This window comes from Balaenoptera ricei, chromosome 4 (genome assembly GCF_028023285.1).
Source record: "Balaenoptera ricei isolate mBalRic1 chromosome 4, mBalRic1.hap2, whole genome shotgun sequence".
Classification (NCBI taxonomy): Eukaryota; Metazoa; Chordata; class Mammalia; order Artiodactyla; family Balaenopteridae; genus Balaenoptera; species Balaenoptera ricei.
In genome coordinates, this window is record NC_082642.1 from 67,093,781 (window position 1) to 67,113,708 (window position 19,928).

Here is a 19,928-nt window from a genome sequence, read left to right on the forward strand (position 1 = left end):
TAGTGTCTTTTAAAACATTCTTAGATCTTCTTTCTGATAAAATTTATTAGGCTTTAATAGAAAAAAGTATAATCATCCGAACTTTAAAAATGACACCCATCTCACCACTCTAATAATCCCTGTAACTTAAATTTTTTTTTAAAAAAGTGATGCATATGGGAAAAAAGGAAAGAGTTAACAGCAACTTTTACAAACAAGCAATGCGGGTGTGTGGTTTGCTTTTTATTCTGTGCCACGATAGCCACCTGGAGTGTTTTGTTTCTCATGTCAGTTGGGCCCTATTTTAAGCTTGAAAAACATGAAAATGCTTTGAGATGGGCACAGCTGTTCTTAACATAAAATCACATTCTATGCTAAAAATCTGACCTAGGAGAGAAGTCAGGGATGTGCAGTGGCTCATCATGAAAACCTAAATATATTTTGAATTTTTGTGGCTCTCTTGACCACTGGTGACAGATCAAAAGTAGATGCCATCTGTACTTAAAAGTTAACAACTTTGCCAGTTCGTGACATTAACGATTAATTGAATCTCCTCGGTAGTCCTTGTTCCCAGTTGCCTTTTCAGTGCAGGTTGTTTGATCGGTAGTGTCAGGATGACTGTCTTTAATATTCCCCCTTGTCATATGGCCCTAGTGCATGTGGCTTCATTGTAAATCTGACCTAATAAGCAGCTGAGGGCATTTGTGGAAGTTAGTAACTATCTTGGAACAGGGTAAAAGTGTTTTCCCTAAAACAACTGCATGGAGTAAAAGCCTCCTTTAAAATAGTCTGCTGGAAACATTGTGTTAGTGGGAGCAAAACAGAGGAGGGTAAACATCCCTGAGTTGTGGGGCGGGCAGGCAGTCAGTCGGAGCATCCCCAGTGCTCTTCACCTGGTGGCATCAGCTTCACCCAGGGCCCTCCAGTGGCTGTGCTTGCTTGCTTTATTCCCGAGAAGTGGTCAGATAACCTGGGCCACACTGAGTGTTTTCATTTTTAATGTCACTCCCTCAAGTGTTTTTGTCTTTTAAGTGGGGCTCCATGGAGACAGCAGGCCTTTACCCAAAGGACTCGGTCTATATGGGGATTATCACTCACTGTGACCTCCAGGCAGATAAGAGCCGGGAGAAACTCTTCAGTGGTGACCTGGTCTGACCAGGAACCTTGTGGCCGAGCAGCCTTCCCCCTGCCCAGTTGGCCTCAGGGGCTTCTCACACCATTACCACTTCCTAGCTTGCTCAACACCACACCGTCCGCTGGCTCCTGCTGCGGGGCAAACTACAGATTTCGTGTGCTTTCCAGCATCCCAACCTCACAGTCAGCAAATGTAATCATGGTGATATTAAGTAGCCTAGCCAGCAGTACTAAGTATTAAAAATGACTCCATGTTATTTTAGTATTTAACTTTGTAAAGGAGATGGAAAGAGAGCACTGTGGCTGTTTAGGAAAAAAAAAAAAAAAAAGAATAGGAGATGCTGGTTTTCATGGAAACCACTTAGAGCTGTTTCTTATCAGGAATGGTTGGTACTGTTACGTTTTTACAAAAGGCAGAATCTCATACTCGGATCTTGTTTTGCAGCGAGTCAGTGGGAAGTGGCCTACAGTGGGTCGGCTACAGAGCACACGTTCACCCACTTGAAACCAGGCGCTTTGTACAAACTCCGAGCATGCTGCATAAGTACTGGTGGACACAGTCAGGTTGGTTTTGTTTCAGTATAAAAGTAAACATCTTTGGTCACACTCAGACAACCTAACTATAACATCAGAATAAACTGCTGTTTAAAAATGTATCTTGGTAATGCAGCCTGCCATGGTATCACATCATGAATTTAGAGTTTTCCAAATTGTGTTTTAGTGGGAATAAAAAGAGAGACCCAAATGATTCTCACCTGAATTGTGCTGCTTTCCAAGTACATCCCTCACTTAATTTCTCAGAAGACTTTGGCATGATCACCTGACAGTTGAAAATTGAGGGTGGTCTGCAATTTGCATTAGCCAATAAATAAGGGGGTGGACCTCAGCTATTGCAATGATAGAAAAGCGTAGAATTTAGAGCAAAAAAGATATGGCCTCCAGCACAGCTTTGCTTTTACCACATCTGGCAGTTTTGTGAAAATGAGAGGCACACCTTCCTTGAGATACTTTACTGCCATCTGCTGGAAAATTATTGTAAAAGCCACATAAATCTATGATGACTGAGCTGAAAGGCACCTCCTGTGATTACGCAGTGCCCAACCTACACATCTGTAGGCAGCAGCAGTTCTCTTGCTGTCTCCTTTTTTTTTTTTTAAATTGAAGTATAATTGACTTACAGTATTACATAAGTTTCAGGTCCACAACATAGTGACAATATTTTTATACATCACAAAAGGATCACCACCATTGTCTACAATTTATATGACCTTAGACCAACCATTCAACACGTCAGGAAACTTGGTTTCAACCTCACAGTGTTCTCATAGGCTCAAAACAACGTAACAAGTACACATGAAGTGCTCTAGAAATGAGATATCAATAGTTATTATCTAAATGATGTTAACATTCAGAAAGTGAGTGAGAGGCAATATGGTAAAAGATGTTTCCATTGTAGAGATATTTAACATTGTGGTTTTGAAACAATTAGTATTGAGAGAGAGCGGGCGCGCCGTGGTGGCTTATGACCCTGTTACCCTGTACTGGGTTGACTTTTCAAGAGAACACCTGCCATCAGGTGCCGAATTTTGCCACTCAGCCCACCTCTGACGTCATCTTGTGTTTATTTTCTTTCCCCCCCAAGGATAGTGGTACTGTGATATCTAGACTGTCCGTATAGACAGACTTCTGAGGTTAAAAAAAAAAAAAAAAAAAAAAAGGTCCACCTAGACGACGTTTATGCAGTGCCTCCCAGGGTGGGGATGTCCACATCAAAGCTACAGATGATCAGCGAGCTCCTCTTACGTGCGAGGTGCTGCACCAGGCTACGCAGAAGCGGCAGCGCTCCTTGAATGCTTAAGTACCTCTCCTCTGCACCTCGTCTCCTCAGGAAGGAGGCTGAATTTGGTTGAGCTGCATAGGTCTACCATGTTCCTCCTGTCTCAAGAAGGGGTCAGCTTCCATACCACCAGCCTTACGCAACCAGATCCTGCAAAAAAGAAGGCCTGCTGATTTTAGTATTAACAGAACCTGCTGGTTAATGTCAGACTCAGTTGATTAATATTGACTTTATTTGCTTTTCTGCTCTGTATGTGGATGGTTGGCCATTTACGGCACCATTTAAAAACTTCATCCAGCTGTTGTTTTGTGTTCTCTTCTGTCCTCATGAAGGGTCTCTAATTTTTGTTTAAAGGAAAATAACCGTGTGCTTAGGATACACAACACTCGGAAAGTCAGCCTACAAATCTGACATCAGAAATAATTATTTTTACCAGTGCTGTATGAGGTATATGTCCATACTTAAAACAAACACATACACACACACACACACACACCACACACACAGAGACGAAGATCTTATTGCATAAAAAGTGTAAACATCCAATGTGTAACCCTCTTTGGTAGCATTTGCAGGTATGGGGTGGAATTTGCTTGGTATATAGAGCTCTAATAAATTCGAAGTAACTAAGAGATGATTCTCTCCTGTATTTCTCCTGCAGTGTTCTGAAAGTCTCCCTGTTCGCACACTAAGCATTGCACCAGGTCAGTGTCGCCCACCGAGGGTTTTGGGTAGACCAAAACACAAAGAAGTCCACTTAGAGTGGGGTGAGTGAACACGTCTTCACGTTGCCAGTTTGGACAAGTGGAGATTGAGTTTAAGACTTAATGCTTTGTAATCAAGTTCCAGGTCTTCCTTCTGAAAACCATATTTGTTTCTATTGAAAATGCCCATATTCTGTTCAATGTACATGGGCTTGGGTTTGTATTCTCCCCGCGTTGTCACTCACCCTCCTATTCCTGATGGTGCCACACGTGCTGTTCATCCTCTACCCTCAGAGGGCACTTTTCTAGAAGATGTTTCAGAGCAGCCAGTCTTTTCAGGAATTTTTCAGCTTTATTCATAAAATAAAAGTTGTGCTTAATTTAGAGGTTAAACCAAGAAATAGTTCATCAGGTAACATCTAATTCCTCCTCATCTTTGCTGCCTTGTTATGTGTGGGTCCTGGTGTTTTACTGTATCGACTCAAACTGTATTAGCATTTCCTGTCGGGTCAACAATTTACAAGCCTGTAAAACTGCAAATATAAACCTGCAAAATGCTGTCAGACTCTTGTTCCCCATCACTTATGCCTAAAATAAAATATTGTGCCGGTTTTGGGTCCTCTAACTTGATTTAATGTGTCCTTTGGTTTCAAGTTAAGGAGAAGATTTTCTCCCCTCTATCTCTTGTGTTTACCTGGCATTAGAATAGAAAGGAATTGCCTAAAAGTTCTACGGTTTTGGAATTTTGTTAATATCATTAAACGTACTTGCTTTGGAAAGTATGGGTAACGTCATTCAGAAACTTTCTTCTGTATATCTTTTTTTTGGAATGGGGTTCTTCTGTAAATATCGAGGACAGGCCACCTACATGATATTTTGCAAACCTTGTGGAAAGTGAGGTGTGATAGGGTCAACTGGAAACACAAAAGTGTTCTGATATGAAAAACATTCTCCTTTCCCAGATGTTCCTGCCTCTGAAAGTGGCTGTGAGGTCTCGGAGTACAGCGTGGAGATGACGGAACCTGAGGATGTAGCTTCGGAGGTGTACCACGGGCCCGAGCTTGAGTGCACCGTTGGCAACCTGCTTCCCGGAACCATGTATCGCTTCAGGGTGAGAGCTCTGAATGATGGAGGGGTGAGTACACGCTTATACACCGTAACGGAAATGTAGGGTCCCGGCACTTCCGTTTCTACCCTCCTAAAATCCTTAGCAGTATCTGTCCAACCTTGACAACCATTAAAGAAGTGTATGTAAAATCTAATTTCTGAAGATATACTGTTTTGATTTCATGTAGACCCAACATTGGAAATTTTGTTTCTTTTGTCCTCATATCATTCTATTAAGGTAGAGTTCAAGGTTAATAACGACATCACCCTTTAGATGCTTTTGGTAGTTTTTAAAATAATTTCCTATTTTCTCATCGACTGTATAAATCAGTTATGGGAAACTAGGACTACATAATATTTCTTTATCATATTGTCTAAATTACCCAGCAATGTCTTAGGTCAGTTTTTAAAACTGGACTGGGGTAGAGGCTAGGGAGGCCAGTATATTTTTTTTTTGTTTATTTCAAGTGAAAACTGTAGAACACTCTGGTCCTTCTTACTACTCCATCTGAAGTTGTCGGGGTGGGCTGTTAGAGATTGGAAGAGTATGTCTATATTATATCCACAAAGGTGATTGGTTTTTGTTTTTTTTAATCGCAGAGTGATATGGATTGGGGGGCAATTCATAATGAGAGTGAAGTGACCCAGAAACTACAGGGCTTTTTGGTGTGTCAAAGATGGGCAGAAACATAAAAGAAGGTAGAAGGGTGTGGGTAGAGCAAACCACTGCTAAAGCCCCACAGAGTGCCAGTGGTGTGTATAGATGCACTCCATGCAGATAAATAGATGTAATTAATTGATGAGGTTTTTACAAGTAAGAAAGCCCACTGACAGTGACAAGAAGTTGACAATGACTCTTCTAGTTCTCGGTGGTCCTGTTCACGCCTTTCAGAAGCAAAGTATGTTTGTCTTTAGTCCGTTTCGTGTTAGCCACGCTGACTATGAAAACATTTGGTCTGAAGTATGATCACAGACCTTTAACAGGAGCTGGATTTCTTCTAATTGCCCATTAGGAAAGAATTTCAGATACAGGTATTTAAATTAAAACACACACACACACACACACACACACACACACACACGCAAACAAAACTAGACAATAAAAATGTATTGGTGAGAAGATAGGAAAGCCTATGCACCCAAACTTTTATAAGTAAAAAGAGGATGGATGGTGATGATCACTGATGCTGCAGAAGAAATCCGATTTTACTGTTGATCTGGTGCTTCTCCCCATCAATTTTTCAGAGGATTTCTGCCATGATAAAGATAAACGTGCAACTGGGCTGACTTGAGTTTTACTTTCTCTCTCCTTTCACTAATTTATCATATAAAGAAAGTATCTTCAGCCTTGTTTTTAAATTCTGTTGTATTGGAAGTTAACCTTATATTTGACTCATAATCACCTTCTGTGGTCCACTTCAGAGAGCTTCTCCCCCACCCCCAGTATATTTGCAGGTTATATTGTTAGAAAATGTGAAAGGTTTTTAGGTTTTTTTTTTAATCTTTTTTTTCCATTTTGAAAAACATAGTCACATACTTCATTAACCTGAAAATTACTTTACTCTTTGCCCCAACTCATTGAAGTATCACATATCCCACTGTTAACATGGTGGTGATGGTTCTCTCGACGTGTTTTAAATCTGTAGCGGTGGTTGGCTCTGAGCAGTGTGGTCACTGATGGTGGTGGAAGAGAGGAGTGCAGTGTAAACCTTAAAGTAGTTGAGAAAACATGTGAAACATGTGCTGAGAAAACATTAACAGGGCCATTGGTTTTCAAATGGAAAATACCAGTAACTAGAAGAAATACTCAAAATTTGATAACCAACAATTCCACGAAGATTTTTATGCATTAAAAATTAAACTTCAGTGTGCATCTGACTTAGTTTTCTTTGAAGCCTTCCGAGAAATTAAAGCAGAATGCTGTGATGTAGCAAAAGTCAGCATTTTTTGTTTCTTAGGTCACAGCAAAAATGTTTAGTAAACCAACTTTCTAATCCTTTTGAATTAAAAAAAATAAATATATATATATATATATATAAAATAGACATTTACTACTTAGGGAATGTATGTTAGAAGAAAACCTACATATTCAACTGAAAGTGAACACCATTAGGTAATACTTTTAATCAGTTGTATTGATGATGGCATTAGCCTAGCCCTTGTTTGGTTATAAGCTTGTGTTGTATGCACACGTGCGCGCGCACACACACACCCCTGCAAGCACGCATGTGTCTTTCTCTTTCAGTATGGTCCCTATTCTGATGTCTCAGAAATTACCACTGCCGCAGGGCCTCCTGGACAGTGCAAAGCACCTTGTATCTCTTTTACGCCTGATGGATGTGTCCTAGTGAGTTGGGAGGTAAGTCAGGCACGTGTTCTGCATCAGTTTGTTTCTTCTACTTTATCTGCCCCCCAGTGCAAGTTATGAGGGACCCACAAAGCTTAAGTTCACATATAGGTTTTACACAGTCATCTGCCTTGGCGCTTGCCAAGAGTTATGGAAATTTTACCACTTGTCAGAATTGAGAGGAAATTGAGTATCTTTTTCATGCTTTTCTTTTCATGTATTTGAAATATCCTAAGGCATGTTGCTCTCTTTCTCAGTTTCGTTAATTGAACACAAACATCATAGGATTTTCCTCTCAGTGAAATTAACCACTTAAATTTCTGTTTTCCAGAGTCCTGAAAGCTCTGGTGCTGATATCTCAGAGTACAGGTTGGAGTGGGGAGAAGATGAAGAATCCTTAGAACTCATTTATCATGGGACAGACGCCGCCTTTGAAATGAGGGATCTGTTGCCTGCTGCGCAGTATTGCTGTAGGTTACAGGTAGGCTGACACCGTCCGGACATTTCTCACAAATACTGGTGTTCCATGATAGACTCTTTGGGAAACTTACTCAGACGTTCGTGATGGAGGCCATCAGGAGGGGCGATATGGAAAAAAAGAGTTCTTTTAAATAAAAATAAATGTAATTGTTTTGGTATTTTACAGTTAATTTTTGCTTCTCTAAGAGGTCCTAAAAAGTAGGACCAAAACCAGAATCATCTCCACTGTACTTCTCACCACGCTTGCATCTTGCTTGCTGGTTAATTCACTGAATAAAGGACCGAGTCCAAGGCAAAGGTGGCACAGCTCCTTAGGGAAGATGCCTTCTGTCTGAATTTTCTGAGATGCACATTTCGGTGGGAAAGCCAACTTAGACAAAAGGCAAAAAACACTTAAAACTTCCCATTCCAGATGTTAAATGGAGCCAAAAACAAACACTAGGGTAGTCAGAACCAGTCTGCATTCAATCGTTAGGACCCACCTCCCACTTCCCAGTGACCATTAACAAGGCTGGTTTATCGGTAAGCTTACGCTTGGGTGTCCAAATAGAATAACATGAAGAATAATTGGCTCCTAGCCTAACCCCTAAGAGTGACAATAATCATGGGTTTACTTTCATTTTATTGACTTGGGTAAATATTTTTTTTTCCTTTGAAAAACCATATTGTCCTGAGAAAACAGGGTTCTTTGTTCATTTCTTTCCATTTGTTCGGTAACATTTCTTGAGCACCACTTTGTGCCAGAATCAAAGGATGATCCCGATGATCAAAAGGAGAGATACAAAGATTAATCAGTTGTGGTTCTTGACCTTGAAGAATTCTTTCTTCATACATGTTTAGATTTAAATAGATAAAGAAGCAAAGATGAAAGATGCCAGATTTAGGTTTCCACCTGATTTAAGTCATGGATCATGTTGCTTATTACAAGCCCATCTACTCTCAGTGTCTCTGGCCTCGGGCCTCTTTGGAGAAAATATTCCCTTCTTAAGTTAACTTTCCAGATCAACTGAAGCTGTTCTGTTGAATTCTGAAGTCTGTTTTGTCATAAACATTTCTGGCTAAACTCTTTCATTATACACACCTTCCTTCTAGAACGGAGGGCCTGGGATGTAATTAACCATTCATCAGTGAGTCAGGGTCATAGCAGGTTATCTGACCTTTCTAACAGCGATGCTGAGTCATTGGGAAGAGGTTAAATTATGAGCTACGCTCCTGTTTTCAGAACAAGGCAGCATATAAATAAAAACTGTCTGCCATCACAGGAAACAACTTCAATCTGCTTTACGAGTTTTGGTGTCTCTTTAAAATATTCTACTTCCTTTTCTTCCTTTCCGGGTATATGTTGTCACTTAGCATTAACTTCCCCAAACTGCATTTTAAAAGATACATTGGTAAGAATAGAGCCTGCATAATAATCTTGCCTCCCTGTCAACAATAGTAAATATTTTCAAGTGTCTATACTTAATTGTCATAAAATGAGTCAGACCCTATGAAGGGGATAGCACTTTCAAGGCCATTGCTATGCTAAAGAAGTATTGCCAGGAAAGGGGTCTCCCCAACCTGTATTGATTTCTTGATACCTATAGACCAAATCTGAATTATTTTCATTTGACATTACTACAAAGTCAGGTTAAAGATGAATATTCTTTTTTTTTTTTTTTTTTTAATTTATTGGGCTGTACTGGGTCTTCATTTCTGTGCGAGGGCTTCCTCTAGTTGCGGCAAGTGGGGGCCACTCTTCATCGCGGTGCGCGGGCCTCTCACTATCACGGGCTCTCTTGTTGCAGAGCACAGGCTCCAGACGCGCAGGCTCAGTAATTGTGGCACATGGGCTTAGTTGCCCTGCGGCATGTGGGATCTTCCCAGACCAGGGCTCTAACCCGTGTCCGCTACATTAGCAGGCAGATTCTCAACCACTGCGCCACCAGGGAAGCCCAAAGATGAATATTCTTTTGACTATTTGGTGCCTTAAAAATTAAATCACTGTGATACCTATACTGTGTTTTATAAAAATTGGGTGGAACATTTCTTGTTTGAATATTTTAATTACCATGTACCCAAGTAATTCTATTCACATGAAGCATATTGTATATTATAGACATACTCTTATATTTTACTAAGATTCTTTTGAATTGTTTCCTTTGTAAACTGGTAATATAATAAGTGGTATAACTCTAGAAAGCATTTTCCATAGAACAAAACTAGGCAGGATCCTGGAATAGAGAAAGAACATTATCGGAAATTGGTAAGATTTGAATCTAACTACATAAGGTCTGTACAGCGTTAATACCGTTGTACCAATGTTAATCTTCTGGTTTTGATCATTGTTTTATACTTATGTAAGGTATTAATATTAGGGGAAACAAGGTGAGAGATTATATGGAAATTTCTCTGCACTATTTTTGCAACTTTTCTGTAAGTCTAAAATTAGTTCAAAATAAAGTATTTCGTTGTTGTTTTGTTTTAAGAAAATAGGTTTAGGAAGATTTAGGAAAATTGCTATTGCTATTTTGTTCTTGATTTTCCCAGGGAGAAGGAGGGAAGTGAAGCACTGATAGCTGGCCTGATATACTCTGCCAGGATTTGACATGTTAACAAATTTAATCTTTACAATAACTCTATGAATTATATGTTACTATCCCCATTCTACATCTGAGGAAACAGAGATGTTAATTTGCCTAAGATCACACAGTTAGTAAATAATGGAATCCAGATGTGAACAAAGCTCCAACTCTAAAAGCCATGTTCTTTTCCTTCTGTTACATGGTGATTAAAGCCTTAGTTGATATGAAAGTTGGCTCCACAGTGTCTTATTTTTCTGCCCCTGTGATAAATTTGTATCCAAAAATAAAATCTCTAAATATATACAGTAAGTCCCCTACATACGAAACTTCAAGTTGCTAACTTTCAAAGTTGCGAACGTGCGTTCCCATGTCCAGTCACGTAAGTTAGTTCACATGAAATTGCAGCTTGCCCTCCGTCTCCTGTTGCTGACGATCCTTCAGCTCTACCATCTCCCACCTCCTCTCCCTCCTCCAGTCAGTAACTCCTCTTGCCTGTTCACTCGATGCCAGCCCCTGTATGCCAGCTGTTGTACTGTACTACTGTACTTTTCAAGGTACTGTACTGTAAGATTAAAAATGTTTTCTTTATTTTTTGTGTTTGTTTGTTTTCTATGTATTATTTGTGTGAAAAGTATTATAAAGCTATTACAGTACAGTACTATATAGCCAATTGTGTTAGTTGGGTACCTAGGCTAACTTTGTTGGACTTACGAACAAATTGGACTTATGAACGCACTCTCGGAACAGAACTCATTCATATGTAGGGGACTTACTGTACTCTTAATTTGTGACATAAAAATTTTACCAGAAAGAAAGCTGGTGTTGTCATGAAATGGGACTTGATGTAAAAAAATATTACAGAAAGGTTTCAAAAGTGATTTGATAGCAAATGAATGCTCTTAGCTTGCTTCTTTGAAATTAACTGATACACAGGCATTATAGTGAACCTTTGATTTAAGAGATCAGACTACTTTCCTTTTGTATTATAATTTGTCCTCATCAGCTCTCCCATGAAGTAAACGAGATTTTAGAGTACTTCACCTTCATTTTTTTGTAAGGAGGTTGCCAATTTTTTTTTTTTTTTTTTTGGCTGCGTTGGGTCTTTGTTGCTGCGCGTGGGGCGAGCGGGGGCTACTCTTTGTTGTGGTGCAGTGGCTTCTCTTGTTGCAGAGCTCGGGCTCTAGGCGCGCGGGCTTCAATAGTTGTGGCACGTGGGCTCAGTAGTTGTGGCTCGCGGGCTTTAGAGCACAGGCTCAGTAGTTGTGGCTCACAGACTTAGTTGCTCCATGGCATGTGGGATCTTCCCGGACCAGGGATCGAACCCGTGTCCCCTTCATTGGCAGGCGGGTTCTTAACCACTGCGTCACCAGGGAAGTCCCCAAATGTTCTTACAAGGAAAAAAATATTGTTCATAACATTTATTGATCACACACTCTGTGTCAGGTACTGTTCTAGTTGCCAGGGCTACAGCAGTGAACCCGAGAGCCTTGCCCTTGTGGAACTTACATTCTAATCAAGGGAGTAATTAAATGAAATATATACTATTCTGGTGACAAACGCTATGATGAAAATAAAAGCAGAGAAGAGAAATAAGAAATGAGGAGGGTCACGGGAGTTGGGGTAGGGGTGACTATAAGTTTTAATATGGTGTTCAAAGAGGTCTCCCTGAAAAGGCAACACTCGAGAGAAGCCTGAGAATACGATTGAATGGGCTGTGTAGATGTCTGGGGAAAAGCTGTGTGGACAGAAAGGGCAGCAAGTTGCAAAGACCCTGAGGTGAGAGCAAATTTAGTGTCCCTGTGGAACAGCAAGGAGGCCAGTGTAGCTGGAGCAGAGGGAGTGAGAGGGAGGGTAGTAGACGATGAAGGCAGAGTGGTCCTGGGCTCTTTGGGAAGGTGGTGGCGGTGAGCAGATTAGATAGGGTCTTATAGGCAGTTGTGAGGACTTCAGAGGTTATTCTGTATCCGGTGAGAGGCCATTGAAGGGACAGTGAATACAGACTGTGGGGCAAGGGCTGACACAGGTACCAGTTAGGAGGTCATTACAGCAACCAGATATGAAAGAGTGTAGTTGGACTAGGTTGGGAAAGGATGTGCTGATGCTTTTTGCAGGGGTATGAGAGGAAGAAAGATGTCCAGCACTGACTCAGAGATATGACTTGAACAGCCTGAAGGATGGGGAAAACCACAGGAGGTACAGTGGGGTTTTTGACGAGCAGGGATGGGGTGGAGTCTTAGAGCTGTACAGACACTTAGGTTTGAGATGCCTATTTGACATTTAAGTGGAACTATTCAGTAGGCAGTTGAATACACTAGCCTCGCATTCAGGGCAGAGGTCTGAGCTACACAAATAAATTTGGGAGTAGGATATAAATGGCATTATATTTCCCTGCGACAAGATGAGATATCCCGGAGTTTAAGCAGAGATGACAAAGGGGTGTGCAAGGCCCAAGGCCTGGTGCCCTCCAGTGCTGAAAGATCCCGGTAATGAGTAGCAGCCAGGAGAGGTGATTGAGAAGCAGCGGCAGCAGCAAAATAGAAACAAGAAGACGGTCCCAGAGACCGAGTGAGTGAGGATTTGAAAGCAGTGAGTGATCAGTTGTCAGCGGTGACGCTCAGGTAAAGTCAGATGAGGGCTGAGCATTGACTCCAGATATGAATTTAGCATTCACATGGAAAACAGTAGGTATCTTTTCTAAAATTCCTATAGCTCTTCCAGAGCAGCACTTGAGTTGAAAGTCAGATTACTGAATTTTGGTCCCAGCTTGGCATCTAAATCTGGGGCCTGAGTTCTTAATTTGACTTTGAGTTCCCTCCTCTGTGAAAGGCAGATAAGAATACCTGCCATATATTATCTACCTCAGATGGTTATTGTGAAGATTGCATAAGACAATACATAAACTGAAGTGGGCTATGCAAATATAAAGTGTTATTTTAAAACTATTTTTCATAAGAAACGGTGATGGCGATGTTCTCTCTTATTAGCAGAGAAGATATGATTGGTATTTTTTAGAAAGTGGTATTAACATGAACATTGTGGAGGATTTATTTCTACCTACATTTCTAGCAGTAATCGTATGTTACTTTAGATTTATTTAACGCCTAATGTGGAGGCATTAGAATGTGCTCATGGGGTAATGTGGACTTTGTCTCGCTATTCTGTTTTTCAGGCTGTTAATCAAGCTGGAGCAGGACCGTACAGTGAGCTTGTCCTTTGCCAGACACCAGCATCTGCCCCTGACCCTGTCTCCACTCTGTGTGTCCTGGAGGAGGAGACCCTCAATGCCTATCCTGATCCGCCTTCTGTGTGCCTTGTACTGAACTGGGAAGAACCGTGCAATAATGGATCTGAAATCCTTGCTTATAATATTGATCTTGGGGACACTAGCATCACCGTGGGCAATACCACCACCCACGTTATGAAAGATCTCCTTCCGGAAACCACCTACCGGTGAGTGCAGGAAAGTTGAAATAAAGCTGCATGGACACCTCAGCACTTGGGGCTACAGACCCTTCAGGTCCTAAAGGCCAAATGGGTGAATTCTAGTCACTCTTAATATATTTGAGTACTAAATGCTAATATAGCTTAAAAACTTGTACTACTTTTTACTTTATGAGTCGGTTATAAATTGATACAAATCCTAACCCTTGAGGGGGAATTTCACCTACCATTTCAAATCAATTCCTCCTTGTTGGTTTTTTTTCTTTTAAATAAATTTACTTATTTATTTATTTATTTTTGGGTGTGTTGGGTCTTCGTTTCTGTGCGAGGGCTTCCTCTAGTTGCGGCAAGTGGGGGCCACTCTTCATCGCGGTGCACGTGCCTCCCACTATCGCGGCCTCTCTTGTTGCGGAGCACAGGCTCCAGACGCGCAGGCTCAGTAGTTGTGGCTCACGGGCCCAGTTGCTCCGCGGCATGTGGGATCTTCCCAGACCAGGGCTCGAACCCGTGTCCCCTGCATTGGCAGGCGGATTCTCAACCGCTGCACCACCAGGGAAGCCCCTTGTTGGTTTTTTGATAAACTACTTTTCTTCGTGTTTTTACTGTGACTCATCACGCTGTGGACACCTTCTGTCCCCAGCATGTACTTGGTCCACCTCTGAAGCAGGGTTCTGCCATTCTTCTGATCCCCCAAAGCAGACACACTGTTACAGAGCGTTTGTGATGGAGCTTTTACCCAGGATTTCACGAGGGGCCAGAGAAAAGACATCACATCACACTCCACCCAGCAAAACTCAGTTACCACTTGCATTCTTCCTTTTCCCCAGAGTTCCTGTCAGGGAGCCAGCACCTTACCTTCCTCTTCTCACACACCTTTTTCTCAACATAGCCTCTTAAGATTTCAAGTCATTTAACTCTGTCCCCAGGGTGCCATAGCTGGGAGACCAAAACAGAGAAGTTTAGGATTAGTGTTAGAGGAGTGCAGGAACCATCTGGTTAGTCCAGTGCCCTTTGTCAGATTAAACGGCTTCTCAAGGAGGTGAAGTAGAGCACAGATTCAGATACAGGTCCTTAGCTGTGTCTTTGGGCAAGTTACTTAACCTCTCAGTGTCCCAGCTGCTTCCACAGGGTGAGGAGAACAAGATTACTTACCTCAAAAGCATGTTGTAAGGAGTAAGCAAACAAATATTAAATGCTTGTATAGAGCCCAGCAGTACATAGCAAGCGCACAGTAAACATGTATTGTAATTTTCATCATCACCAAGATCTGCACCCTGGAAAACTAGTTCTTCTTGGGGTAGGGCAGGGGGAATGAAGGGCAGGCAGGTAAACTCACTGCTAGAAAAGGGTTTATCATTTCACTTATTTTTTTTCTGCAGTGTTTTCTAATGTTATAATCTAATAGACTACCTTTTTTTATCCCCAGAAACTGAAGAAAGAAACCAGCTTAACAGCTGTAAGATACTAAAGTTCCATCCTGCCTAAGCATGTTATTTCTACTTTCCCTCTCTTACCAAGTCTTTTGTGAATGATGCATATAAGTGTATTCATTTTGCTTTTCAAAACAGTGACAGTTTTTTGTTTAGTCTTTCCTTCTTTTAAGAAATCTCTGGGGCGCAGTACTTATGCACTGAGGGTCTATGAAATAGTGATAAACACTATCCTTGCCCTCAGAGCACTCAGGGAGTTGGGGGACACTTAACAGCAACCTAAGATAGCAGATGTTTGTGACCTCCCAGGCTGAAAATAACACTGTACAGAATCCTGTTGGCATTTCAAAGAGGAAGACCCAGGGTTCAGAATGATCAGGATGGTTTGAAGTGGGAATCAAGTTAGAAACTGAATAAAGGCGGTATGACTTAATATAGATGAAGAGGCAGGCCAAGGGCATTTTTTCATTTTTAGCATTGTAGCCAGTCTCAGAAAACCAGCCACCACCTTTGATTGCTAACCAAATACTGACTGACCATTGTGTCCAGAGCACTCTAATCAGGTGCTGAGGAAATCCAGAGATGAATTAAACCCAGAACTTGACCTCAGGGACATTCCCCAGTGATGATGCTTTAAGGAGACCTGACCATGAGGTGTATCTCTGGGGGAAAATGACCAAGTGAATGTCATCCCCTAGCTGTTTCTAAGAGACTGCATGTCCAGAACATTGCCTGACTTGGATTCCTCAGGCCAGAAAACCTATGAAGAAGCCAGTGGCTCAGGGCTCACTGAAAGGTCTTTTGTCCAGTGTGATCCACCCCATGTCTACGCAGACTGGACTCAGATCCTCAGGTCAGTCCTCTGAACATTCGGGTCAGAAATCACAAAAGGGCTTTTAGGGCAAGGTGTCAGCCTGAGAATTTTGCTTCTTCCTGCCATTATGCATACCTTAAAGGTGGCTTAAATGATTATAAAACTTTACGGGTTTTAGAAGGTTGATATTGGAGGAACGCTGATGTTTATTAGTCAACATATAGTTGAATGACTTCAAGAAAGAAATCTAGAGGTCAAAAGCTCAAATGAAGGAACTGACGTAGGGGATCTTTGCTTATTGATGAAATGCCAGTTACAGTGGAAATTATCAAGAATATCTTCCACATAAGTGGTTGATTAAAGACATGTTAAAAAGTACCTCAGAGATTAATTCTGTTTTGGAGAAGATGAAATGGTTTAGTAATGTACAGAGCTTAGATTTGGATAGTGAAACCTCAAGAATCTATTTTAAAAGCATTTAATGGATGTAGCATAAATAATTCATTTCAGTATTAATATGCAAGGCTAGCTATATTGAGCTGAACGTGGAAAGTCACATTGGGAGGATGTCACCTCTTAACCTTCCAGGGTAGCTTGGAAGACACCATTTTAGACAGATTGCATGAAAAATGTACAGCTTTAGAAAAGACAGATCTTTGGCCCTAAGTCATATTGTGTTCTTGGCAAAAAAAAAAAAAAAAAAAAAAAGATTTAGCCAGAGTATTTGCTGGCCAATCAGTAAATAAATTGGATGTTTCATATTTAAGGTCATCTTTGTCCAACTTAAGGAATTTTATTTCTATAGTACCTAATTGGATTCTCTATAGTAGAACTCCAGTCAACCCATAGTCTTGTTCTTTTATGTTTCAAAAACACAATTGCAGTAATTGTGGTGAAATACAAAATGAGTATTTCAGGGAACTAAGGGTATAATTTTAGTCCAATCAACTTTTACCTCACCTTTTTTTGTCCCATAAATTGGTTAAAATATAAGTGAACAGATCATGATGTTCTAGATAAAAATGTGGAATGAAACATTTTAAGCGGCAACGGGGCTTGTTTCTTTTGGGTTTTTTTTGTTGTTGTTGTTGTTGTTGTTTTTAACCTTTAGCAGTTACACGTTGTTCTCACACGGAGTTTATTCTTTCTCTGTCTTGCTGGGACAGAAATGTGCACCTCTCCAGCAAACCTACTGACAGAAAAATGGATCCATCCCTTCTCCACTGGTGCTTGCCAAACTATCCACTGGCTTGCTGACACCCTGTATGGAATTTGGTTGGAATTACAATGATATTTTTAAAGACATTACTTTTAAGCTTAGAACTGAGTTTGTGTTTTGGTTTGCAGAGAAAAAAATGTTATTGAAAACAGAGACGTAGCTTTCCTTTGCATGCTTCCTGCCACAGGGAGCCATAGGCTTTGTGAGCTGAGACAAGATTGCCTGGTGTCACCCCCTCCCAGCACCCTGGCGTGCGCATCTCCAGTGATGGAGCAGTGCTTTCAGCTTCTACTCGCCAGGCAGTGCATTCCAGCCGTGGACAACTCTGTTTCTACAGAGTTTCCCTTATATTTTGTCAAAACCTCTCTATAGCTGAAATCTACTCAGTTGATCCAGGGCTCTCCCCTAGAGCAGTGATATTCACAGCATGGTTCCTGGGCCAGCAGCATCAGCATGACCTAGAAACTTATTAAAATGCAATGTATCAGGCCCTACTGGAGGCCTGCAAATCAGAAACCCTCGGGTTGGGGCCCAGCACTCCTTGCTTTAATTAGCCCTGCAGGAAATTCTGATGCATGTTAAAAGTTTGAGAACTCTACCCTAGAGCAATGATTCTGGAATGCTAATGTATTTAGGAATCACCTGGAGAGGTTTTGCAAAAGAAGTCTGAGCCCCACTCCTAGGGCCTAGACATCATTATCTTATTATTTCAGCTGTCTCCTACTTAACCATCTTCACTTCATTCAGATCTGTCTTCACTGGCATGGGTTTTCTATAACCCCCTCAATCCTCTTCATCGGGTGATTTCTGTTTCTTGATGGCCTCTTGAATGAGTAGTACCCTGACCTCCAGGAACTGTCTGGCTGGCTCAGAGCAGAGCAAGACTGTCACCTTCCTTGTTCTCCATATTGAGCAGTTAGTAAGGTTGCCTAAGATTACTTTTTTTGGCAACCTCATTATATGTCTGACTAATATTGAGCTGTCAAATAACTAAAACTTAAGGTAGATTTGTTTGCTGTGCTGTTTTTGCTAGGTAAAATGGGGATGAAAATAACATTTGTTGAGTCCTTAGTATATGTCAAGCACTACATAAACCTGTCAAGAAGTGAATCATAAATCATTTCATTCTAACAAGATGAAGTGGGCTTTATAAAGAGACAAGTTCTAAGTAGTTCAAAAGTAGTGGACTGGAGTCAGATAGCCTTGACATCAATCCTGAGTCTCTCACTTGGTGCCTCTGTGACCTCTGGCAAGCTATTTAGGCTCTCTGTACCTCAGTTTTCTGATCTGTAAAATGGGGATAATTACTTTACATAATAGGGTTGTCATGTTTTAGACTTCAGGCACCTTCTGTGGGACCTGACACCTGGTAAGTAAGCACTCAATAAATTATCTGTTGCTAATGCCTGGTAGGGTAGAGAAGAAAGGAGCTGGCAGGTGGGTTATGACCAGATTACAGGTAGAAATGTGTGTGGGAATCTGGCATTATCCTTTAAGCCACAGGAGACATTTAAGGTTTCTTTCCTGTCAAGACAGGGCACGAAGAAAAGCAAGTCTAAGTGCCTGGAGACGGAATGTGGCACTGGTCTCTGAGGAGCTGTCAGAAGTAGCTTGGTTGAAGGGAGGGATGACCCTGAGCTAGCTAAGGTTACCCTTCCAGGGACCCTTCTCCGAGTAACTTTACTCTGAACACGTCTTTTCCCCTAAAGAGGTTTTCTGTATTTAAGCTACTATTTATTATTTCCTCAGAAGTTATCTGAAGATGATACTACTCCTTCATATTTTTCTCTTCTTAATTGGATGATTAGGTAGATTGGTGGGGTAAAAAGCCCACCTTTTGCTTCTTAGGCCTCTCTTACCCCAACTCTTCATGGAGGAAGGGGGGTGCTGTCCTCACTGTCCCCTCACTCGAGGCCTCCCGAGTACTGGGACGGCTAATTGTGATTGAGAAGTCACCTTCCCCAGTTTTCAAAGTCAGTCTTCTTTTAGCATACATAGTGTCATTTGAGAGAGAGAGTGTGTAAAGTGCATTATGTTAGGCTATGATCTTCTGAAGCAGTAATGTATTTGGCATCTAAAATTAGAAGATATTTTAATAGTGGATTTTCAATCAAAATTTATAAAGAATATACTTCTTAATTTATTTAATCAGTATTATCAGTGTATTGATGGATATTGCAGACTTCTCGATACTTAAAGAGATTTTTCACATTAGTCCGGCCAAGATAAAGCTTCTCAGAGTTAAGTCACTTCCCTGAATTGGAAAGCAAAATTCCATTTCCCTTGTACTTTGCAGAGCTGAAGATTTCAGAAAATGATATACATTGCATGTTAAAAAAAAAAAAAATGCAGATCCTATCTAAATGTCAAGATTAACATGTTACTTCAGTTAAAGAGAAAATGTCTCAAGTTTGGGTTTGGGATAGACTAATAAAACTTGAAAATCATTTTTTTCTGAGGGGAATTTTTAGAATTGTTCCTCAGGTTAGTGTTTGTTGTTTGGTTTTTTTTTGTTTTTTTATAAATTTATTTATTTATTTTTGGCTGTGTTGGGTGTTTGTTTCTGTGCGAGGGCTTTCTCTAGTTGTGGAGAGCGGGGGCCACTCTTCATCATGGTGCGCGGGCCTCTCACTATCGTGGCCTCTCTTGTTGCGGAGCACAGGCTCCAGACGCGCAGGCTCAGTAGTTGTGGCTCACGGGCCCAGTTGCCTCGCGGCATGTGGGATCTTCCCAGACCAGGGCTTGAACCTGTGTCCCCTGCACTGGCAGGCGGATTCTCAACCACTACACCACCAGGGAAGCCCCAGTTTGTTTGTTTTTTTTATCAGTTCTGGGTGAGCTCTCACTGGGATTAGGAAATTATTTTCACACA

The 19,928-nt window shown here is 41.2% G+C and overlaps 1 protein-coding gene across 4 annotated transcripts in view; it reads left to right on the plus strand.

Moving 5' to 3' along the window:
* Positions 1-19,928, plus strand: part of FNDC3B (fibronectin type III domain containing 3B) — a 350,111-nt gene that overhangs the window by 296,188 nt on the left and 33,995 nt on the right. For 3 of the 4 annotated variants that reach the window (XM_059920533.1, XM_059920536.1, XM_059920535.1), the window contains exons 17-22: positions 1,559-1,677; positions 3,612-3,717; positions 4,617-4,789; positions 7,007-7,120; positions 7,440-7,589; positions 13,322-13,602. In XM_059920533.1, the coding sequence (XP_059776516.1) occupies positions 1,559-1,677; positions 3,612-3,717; positions 4,617-4,789; positions 7,007-7,120; positions 7,440-7,589; positions 13,322-13,602 (943 nt within the window). The remainder of the gene's footprint in view (positions 1-1,558; positions 1,678-3,611; positions 3,718-4,616; positions 4,790-7,006; positions 7,121-7,439; positions 7,590-13,321; positions 13,603-19,928) is intronic. The other variant, XM_059920537.1, reaches the window with a different exon arrangement.